At 44.5% G+C, this 9,596-nt stretch overlaps 1 protein-coding gene across 1 annotated transcript in view; it reads left to right on the top strand.

Moving 5' to 3' along the window:
• The first annotated feature begins 1,924 nt into the window (after window positions 1–1,924).
• The window catches only part of LOC106941684 (helicase with zinc finger domain 2-like), a 29,317-nt gene continuing 21,645 nt past the window's right edge, over window positions 1,925–9,596 (top strand). The window contains exons 1-4 of the mRNA XM_015024778.1: window positions 1,925–2,347; window positions 6,781–8,163; window positions 8,601–8,784; window positions 9,013–9,120. Coding sequence (XP_014880264.1) covers window positions 6,821–8,163; window positions 8,601–8,784; window positions 9,013–9,120 — 1,635 coding nt within the window. The 5' untranslated portion in view covers window positions 1,925–2,347; window positions 6,781–6,820. The remainder of the gene's footprint in view (window positions 2,348–6,780; window positions 8,164–8,600; window positions 8,785–9,012; window positions 9,121–9,596) is intronic.

A 9,596-nucleotide genomic window follows, 5' to 3' on the forward strand; every position in this document is an offset into this window, starting at 1 on the left:
ACTACTCTTCAGAAAACAGACGATCCCGGTGGCCCCTCCCAAGGACCAGACTCAGATTCTCACATTCTCATCACTGTTGAAATAAACTTTATTCATCTGATTATCTGTTCTCCTGGTGGTGTTCTGTATGTGGGTAAAGAAACTGGAACCCAACATGACATTTACAGTGTCTTACAGAAGGAATCTGACATCTTAATATGTTCCATTTTCTCAGCTCTAATCCACAAACCTCAGTGTGTTTCATTTGGGCCATCTTTATGCAACAGGAATCAATGCTAAAGTTGAAAATAGCTGTGACAGTGATCCAGATTCCACCTGAAATGGCAATGCCTCAATCTAGTGAACGATAAAAGGAGCAGCAAGAAGCCCAAAGAAATTTTTTTGGCTTGACAAAATGTCCTCCACTGCAAGGAAGGTCAGCTGCCTTGGCCTTTTGACCAAACATTTTACACATGCTAAAAGCCAAAGTTTAAAAGAAATGCAAAAGGAAAACATTCTGTACCATGGTTGGTCGACCGTCTTGTATCCAGGACCAGAAAGAAAAAATGGGGGAGAAAATTATCAGCAGCACAAAACAAAAACTTTAATTGCAAAGATACAATTTAAAGTCATACTGAACTTTGGAGTACAGAAAATGACACTAAAACTTCAAACACTGAACTTTTTACTATAACACCACAGTCAAACAAATTAAAATAAAGATTTTAACTGACTACAATATTAACATAGGACTAAATTGTTTCTCTTGGGGGAGGTGAGCCAACCTCACCCATCCAGCTAAGATCATCCCCTGGCCTTCCAACCCTAAACGAGTGCTGCCTCACCCCATGGTCCATGTAGATCTCTCCCAGCTTGATGTCTCTTGTTTTTATTAGGAGAAATGGGTCTGCCAGGCCTGGGAACTTCACTAACAGACATTTGGTGTTGAGATTTTTGGCAGAAAGGTTTATCGGTCAGCCAAACATGGCGAGCTGTGGATGACTGTCACACAGGTGGACCTGAGAGTTTATGCAGAAGTCCATGGTCCCCAGACTTTAAAAAGTAAATGTATGCATCTTGTCCCGCCTTCAGGGACCCCGCAAGCCGCCAGCCTCGGCAGCAATAGTGAATATTCCATGGTAGTCACATGCGATGGACCCCTTGATGAAAGTCCTGGTCGCAAAGACATGTGGAAGAAAAAAAATATTTATGAATTTATTATTTTTTATTAAAGACTTTTTTGGCTCTAGTGGCCTTTATTTGATAGTTAATTGGGTAATGAGAGAAGAGGGAAGATGTGCATCAAAGGTCGCCAAGGCCGGGAATCGAGCCTGCGACAGCCGCGTCAAGGACTAAGGCCTCCATATGTGGGTTGTGCTGAACCCCTGTGCCACCACAGCACACCCCAAATGTATTAATATTTTAATTACAGAAATGTCAGTTTCCAAAACAAGATCCAGGAACCGGCACTTGATATCCACCGACCTCTTCTGCTGACAGTCTTCCTGCTCTCTGAAATGACAAGTCCGGTTCACCTCTGGTCACCCTGAATGTTGCAAAGGTGTAGCAGAGATCAGATCAGTCAGAATGAACAAAACTCGTATAGAAGCAACATTTGAGTTTTAGTTTAATTTCTCAATAGGAAGCTTACTGAGAAAAACACGTTTGATGTGCATCACTAGCCATTTTTGGTCCTGCAGCTTGAATGTGGTTTAAAAACTCTTTAAACATTTTACGTTACATTTCACTGTAACTTTGCCGACTCCCCGCCTCCCCCCAAAAAAATTGGTCTTAAGAAATTATGGTTCCCCCCAGTAATGAGATGGGATCTATGCCTTTGTCAGGTTAATTGGTCTCCCCAAATTTTCCCTAGGTGTGTGTGTGTGTGTGTGCATGGTTGTTTGTCTCTATGCTGCACTGCGACAGACTGGTAGTTACCTCTAGTAATAATGCACTTGTTGAGATTTTAAATTTCATTTTCTGCTGGTTGGAACATTGTGTTGACGAGGAGGAATCAAATTACTGCTCCCTGAAAAGTGAAAGGAGAGTTTGCCTTTCTGATTAAATGCTATAACCACTTGCCATAGCCGCGCATCACTCCGTGCGCTTCTTCCGGGATAAGCTCCCCGTTTCCAAGGTGACTGCGCGCGTGCCGTCAAATGACAGAAACGAAACTTAAAAGAGCGCTTCCGGTGAAATACCGAACTCAGCTCAGTCAGGGAGAGCAGCTCGGTTCGGAGGTCCGGTCTGGACCATTCCGCCCCAGTTCAGCCTTTTTTTTTTTTTTTTAACCATTTTTACTGCTGGGAGCCGCTGTGAGTTCGGTTCCGGTCCGGACCGGCTGGTGCCGTCCACTTTTATTCAATCTGTAAGTATCATTTATTCTGGCTGTTATGGAAACGGGTTCTGGTTCTTTTAAAGGTTTCGAAGTTGTGACACCTGCTAACATTTACTGGGACGGGATAATGGGATGGTTCTGGCACTGAGACCTGATTGGTTCCAGATGTTTCCATGGTGACATTAAGCAGGTCCCTGTGGGCAGGTTTCATCACCTGTTGTCTTCACAGAGGTTCGGCTGGTAGTTCTGGTTATGTTCGGAGTTCCTGCTGGACTTCCGGCTCACCTGGTGAAACAGGTGCTGGGAGAACTCTGTCGGTTCTGGAGGGAGAAGAAGGTCCAGTTTAACTGCCTTCCTTCAGCAGGAAGTGAAGACAGGAGGGTCGTTATCAGCTTCATGACTTCCTTCTTCCTCCATCAAACTTCTCCTGTATCGCCAGTCGAAATGGGCGGGGCCTCCTCCCATAGTCCCAGCTGATTGGCTAGCTGGAACTGGCGGTCGCAGCACACCTGGTCTAATCGAACCTGCTGTTGTTGCGTGCAGGGCGTGAAAACAGGCTGGAAGCCTGCGAGATTATTATGGTCTGTCAACAGAGCAGCAGGAAAAGCAGAGCTGCTTTATTCTCGACCTGCTGTCAGATTTTACAGCTTCTGTTAAACTCAATACTAATAATAATGTCAATGCAATCTGCTGGGTTTGCTTTTTAATCTACTCGGAATAATTAATTAGCCAAACTAATGAGGATCAGTTAGAATTGAATTGAAATGTTTATTTATTTTTTTTTATTATTTTTTTTTTTTGTATTTGTGGTGAATTATTCTATAAAAATAAACCGAATTATAACATAAACAGACCAGCTGCTGACCTTCCTCACCGTTCAGACTGTCGGTCGCTGCAGTAACTGCCTGTATCACCGTTTCTATGCTGCTGTCTTTGTGCCACCAGGCTGAGCCAATAAAGAATCATCTGCATGTAGTGGCTCCCCACAGTGTAGCAGTACCTCAATGAGCTGCCAGCCAATCGCAGGCAGATCTCTGTTATCCAATCAGAACACTCCTAGGGTGAAAAAGAACCAATCACAACCAGAAAGAGGCAGAGAAGAACAGTCACGTTTTAGAAAAACATATTAAAAATATTTTAAGTTTGTAGCCTCAGAATATTCAGTTAAACACCCAATTATATTTCTTTATTCTTTCAGTTGCCATGTAAAAAATATGTCAGTGAGCAAATGGACTATAACCAGAATAAATATTTCATTTTTTAATTGATATTTCTGGTTATAGTCCCAGACGAAATATTAAGATTACTACTATTATTCATTTCTTAAATATGTGACTCTTTCCACAGATTTCTTCTCATTCAAGATTCAGGAAGTTTTTTTGTCTGTAATTCTGCAGAAATATAAAAATATTTTTACCATTTAGATCTGCTGTTCTTCAGAAACGGTGCTGAGGGAGAAGAGGCGACACAAAGACTGAACTTTAGTCCAGAGATACTGAGCAGCTGTTCCCTCAGCACCATACCTCCACCGCCGTCCAGCAGTGCATCCACAAACACGTCGTTTCTCACACTGAAAAATCTGATGATGTATTTGAACTTTTTAGTTTGGATTAAATTAACTAATTGTTACTAATGCACATTTTAGTTAACCTTATACATCCATCCATTTTCTTACACCTTGTCCCTTTAGTGGGTCAGGAGGAGCTGCTGCCTCTCCAGCTAGTGTTCCGGGTGAGAGGCGGGGGCACCTGGACAGGTCACCAGTCTGTCGCAGGGCAGCATAGAGACACACAACCATGCGCACGCACACACACACACACACACACACACACCTAGGGAGAATTTGGAGAGACCAATTAACCTGATGGTCGTGTCTTTGGACTGAAGCTAGAGTACCTGGAGGGAACCCACAGGCACAGGGAGAACAAGTAAACTCCATGCAGAAAGACCTGGGCCGGGAATTGAACCCAGAACTCTTCTTGCTGCATGGCAACAGCTCTACCAACTGTTAGGGTTAGGGGTTAGCCATCTAATTACCCTGTAATTACTTAATAACTTAATGTATGTTAACATAACTCAAAGCTTTATGGAAAACCGAATTTATTTTAATTGAAATATTTAATGCCTCTTGCTTTTAATTCTTCTACTCAGATTCTTACTGAAAGTTAAATTATAGACTAAAAATATTCCAGCTGAACAATTCAGGTGAAATGCAGAGAACATATTTAACATCAGCAGATATTATCTGTCATGATGAGGTGAACATATTCTCTGATAAACTGTCGCATTTTAATTTATTTCCCACAGTTCACGAACTTTGACCTCCTGGCGCTATCAGCGTCAGGAAGGTGTGGCGGTCAAACTCTGAAGAAAAGCAGAACACGATGAAGGGTAATTAGGAACAACAACCTGCAAAGCACCATGGGAACTCCCCTCTACCTCTTCCCCAGCTTGTTACAGTATAATATAAAAACCTTACAGAGAGATCAGACTGGGAAGACTGGGAGATGTGGGAAACTGGAACTGGGATTTACATCTAGAAAAGCCACTTTTAGAAAACACTAAATAATCAGTTTAGTTGGTTTACATGAAGAACTTTAAGTAAAATATAAGACGTGCTGGGAATCTGACCTCACATCAGGCTCAGGTAATTATTCATATTTGTAATCAATCATTTATTAATTAAGTTATTAATAAAAGTAAATATTCTGGATTTTGACCAGAGCAGATTTTCTGCAATAATGAGGAATAAATCCAGACAAACAGACGGAAAACTTTTTCACACAAGGAGCAATCATTGATGCTGATTTCTAATCAAAACTAAAAATCTGTTAAGAAAATTCACAACTAAATTATTCCATATTTAAACTCTGACATGTGATCAAGCTATTAATGAAAGACAAAAAAAATTTATATATTGAATGATGAAATGGGAATCAAATCAGATTAATGAACAAACTGACAAAATGAAACTACTGAAAATTATCACCAAAACTAATTTACCAAAAAAACAAAGGAAAAATCTGATTTGCAGAAGCATAAATGCAGCATGACGGTGCTGCAGAACTCCAGCCTTCGGCGAGGGAGGAGGAAGATCGGAGCAAAAGGTCAAGAGGTGAAATAAAGTCCAGACTCAGACTGGCAAACACCTTTCAACAACAAAAGCTAAACTCCACATGCTGTGCGCCAACTTAGGCTGGACACCGACGACGTGACGTCAGTCCTGAATGGCCACAAAGTAAATCTGAACGGGGAATCAAGACAAGATCAGCTGGGAGAGACGATGAATTCAGTTGTTCTGCAGCGAGACAATCCAACATGTGTCAGACCCCAAATGGCAGAACAGCAACAAAAATGGATCAGATTATTTAAAACACCTGATTCAGCCCAGATAATGGAGCTGTCTCACTTTGACTCAGTTGGGTCGAATCCTAAACTTGATGAAACAAAAGAAACTGGTTCTCTTCAGGTTAGCTTCAGTCCCAGCTGGATTTTTTCAGCAGAACCTGTCGGTACTTTGGGTTGTAAACCAAGTAAAGTTTCCTTCTCATTGAGGAACAGAGAGGCAGCCACTGCAGACGCATCACGATACTTTAACATCTCTTTGGAACGCAGAAACACAAATGGTCTCATAAGCCAATTGTCAGCAGAGACTAACAAACAAAAGTGTATATGAAAGTGATTTAGCAGGAAAAGGCTCAGCCGCCTGCCTCACTCAGGGCTGCAGCAGGAAGCTGCTTAGACTTACATGTCTCAGTTAAAGCTCAGCTTTTAGCACCTATGAATAGAGAACAAGGACATCAGTTGGAACGTTTGCTGATCGTAGGGAAAATATTGACACCCATCCCTGCAGGATATGCAGTGAATCACCTATAGATCCATCTCTGCCATTATGAGGTACATCACACCTTTCAGTTTCTTGGAATAAGAACTTGGTTGTCAGAAAGTTCTCAGAATCGGTTGACATGTTGATGTTTGCTCACACCTGAGCTGAATAAAGAGAGGATGTCTCTCACGCTGACATTGTCAAGAGCGTTTCTCCATCTGCAGATGTTCAGTAAAGTATTTTGTTCCTTGAAACTTTTTCTCTCAGCACCTTATTCCGGAGATCAACTGGAAGTTTTCTCCAACAGTTTCTTATTTTAACAGTTTATTAGTGTAGCACATTTCAGCAGCGAAGCAGATAAAGAGCTTTACACCAGCAAAACTTCATGCCAATTATGAAACAATCACCAAATCATGAACCAATTACACAAAGATGTTGACCAGTGTTCCAGTTATTAGTAATCAGAGGCATCTCTATCCGACTTTGGCCTCGATTAAAGGAACTCTGTGTTCAGCACCAGCATCCCTAAGCCCAGAGGTCAGGTCCTATGTTGACCCCTGACCTGATAGAGTTGGTCTGAACCAGAACCTGGAGCAGGATGCTGAAGTTCTGTCATCTCTGCTGCTTCTTGTTTCAGACTCGTCCTGAACTTGCTCCAGCGCTCTGAAGGCATCGCCATGTTGTCATCTCTGCAGTCGACCTATGACCTCGCCCTGGCCTGTGGTCGCTGCTGCGTCCAGGAGAACCAGATCACCTTCACACTGAGACCTGGCCAGCACCGGTGTGAGCAGCAGGTGTTGCTCTGCAGAGCCAAGGGGGGCGGTGCTTGGAGGCCCGTCTCCAAACGACCAGCGTTTCCAAACCCAAAGCGATACGAAGTGTGCTGGCACTTCAAGGAGGGCCATGGCTGCACCGTGCACAAGAACCGCTGCTCCTACGCCAGGAGTGATGAGGAAGCTGCAGTGTGGACGTTTGAAAAGCAACATGGGATAGACCATCAGCAACTCTGCAGCATGTTGGCTCAGTCCAAGGGCAACATTGAACAGAAACCCAGTGCAGGAGAAGCTCAACTAGATCTGCTGGCTGCTCTGGATCTGAAGGTCGCTTGTGATTTATGCTCCAACCAGGAAAATGAAGTCACGTACAGCATCCAGCCGGTCATCCACAAGTGCAGCAGGAGTCTCCTCCTAGTTAAAGGGAAGGCCTCCAGCCAGTGGAAGGTCGTCTCTGAGCGGCCCACAGGTGCACACATGGGTCCCGGAGTCGTTTATAAAGTATGTGATTACTTTGTCAAGGGTTCTGGGTGTCCCAAGCACACTCTGGGTCAGGGATGCACCTACGCCAAGAGCTCTGAGGAGGCCGCTGTGTGGAACCACCTCAGAGAGAAGAAGATCAGTAAAAGTGAGTTAATCAGACAAGTAGCCGAGTCGGACCCAGGTCCAGAAACTGCAGAACAGGCAGCTCAGAGCATTCTCCAGAACTTCTCTGGTAAGTTCATTGAGTTCTGCAAAGATTGTTTTCTGGAGCGGCCAACAAAACTGTCGCCAAAGCGGTGGAACGAGACGTGCTCTGCAGACGCAGCTCATCGCTGGGAGCCGGTGTTGGTGCACCACCTGTCCGACGGTGGCGCCAAGCACACCTTGAGTCAGGTGCGCCCCCCACCCCCCCACCGCCACTTCACCTTCTGCAGCCACGTCAGGCAGGGTAAGCCCTGCTGGCACCCTGCTGGCCACTGCCAGAAGGCCCAGAGCGAGGTGGAGATGGCCGTGTGGACGGTGGAGCGCAGCGGCCTCTCTGTCCGGCCTCAGCTCCTCCAGCTGAGCCGGCAGCGCCACCCACAGGCTGAGCAGGTCTCCGTCTTCTGCAAGGTGTGCCTCTTGCTGCTGTCATCCCCAGAGAGCTTCTACAAGCACTGCTGCAGCCTGGAACACGCCCAGCTGCTGGCGCAGGACACCACCACCAGGTGGAGACAACGGCAGCCTCCACACAGCCGCCGGGCAGAGCTGTGGCTCTGTGACAGGTAAACAACTCATCTTTAGCAGAACCGACACCGGATCAAGACAAGGTTCTCCAGAGCAGGTCCCGCATCCAGGCCACTCTGATCTGATTTCATCTGGAATAACTCGGCACCAGTCGACATCAAGAGACGAGCCGCACGGTTTTCTACTCAGTCTAACCATTTCTATGTTGATAAATTGACTCATTTGGCAGAAACCCAACAGTACGTCTCTAAATCAGATCAGAGTCCAATAGTCCAGATAGTCCAGATGCTGGAAGTAAATCAGTTTTCTGTCCAGTTCTTTAGGAGGGAACTGGGTAAATATCAGCATCTGATTTTATGGGAGAGTTCGCCTGACAAGGATTCAATCAGAACTAACTGCCAAGTGTCAATGAACAATTCATCTTACATCAAAACAAAGATTCTAATGCAGTACTAACACAAGGTTTGCATTGTAGACCAAAAACCTGCGAATATGGGTCCAAATGCCCTAAAGCTCATTGTGAGGAGGAGCTGCAGGAGTGGATAATGAGATCTGCAGAGGAAGAGGAGATCAGATGCAGCATTGAGACTCAGGGCCTGATGTGCTACAACCAGCAGCTTCTGGACGATTACAGGAACAGCAGCAATGAAGTCTACGTGGTGAGTATGAACCTCGTTGTAAATGAGTTCAGTTAGCGCAGAGAGGGGATGATTGACCCGACTGTCTCAGTTCAGTGAAAGGAGAGAAGATTTCCTCCTGTGATGTTTTCAGATGTCAGAGACACAAAACCAGCAGATCCTGTTTTCCTCCTGTCGTCTCTCTGGGATGGGTTGGGTTTGGCTGCAACATCTAGCAATCTGACAGGTTTAACTTCTGATTCCCAACAGCTGTCTGAACAGGTCGATGATGTCAGCGTCTCCTGTGATGAAGATTTAACAGTGGAGAGAGAAAACATCTCTGCAGACCTCAGATGGACCTTCACGGTGGAGACAGAGGTAAACAAACATACATCAGTTTTGCAGGATAAACACTGTTCATATATGGAAACATTGAACCAAGAAAACCCAGTGATTCAGACAGGCTTCGTTCATTTGTATAGAAGGAAATGTAAACGTTTCAGTTGGACTGAGTATCCAGAAACAAAGCCAGACCAGAGGCTGAATGATCTACAGCAATACGTACGATTGTGCAGCCAATATTTTCACAAACAGGTCCTGGTGGGAGGCGGCAGTGTCCCAGCTCATTGCATCATTCAGCCACCAGGTTGCCCAGTAATAACTGCAGGGCAAACTGATAGGAGGTGTGAGGGGAGAGAGAGTGGCGCAGATAAAAAATAAATCTAACACTAAAGAATAACCAGTACAAAGGAACCTGGTAAATGTTGAACAGCAAAGAATAAATATAAACAAGAAATAAACATAACTAGAAACACTAAGATGAATTCAACTAGAGGAAGACAGGAAGAAGAGAC

The sequence above is a fragment of the Poecilia latipinna genome, unplaced genomic scaffold, assembly GCF_001443285.1.
Source record: "Poecilia latipinna isolate Pla-1442-1.1 unplaced genomic scaffold, P_latipinna-1.0 Scaffold3805, whole genome shotgun sequence".
NCBI classification, from domain to species: Eukaryota; Metazoa; Chordata; class Actinopteri; order Cyprinodontiformes; family Poeciliidae; genus Poecilia; species Poecilia latipinna.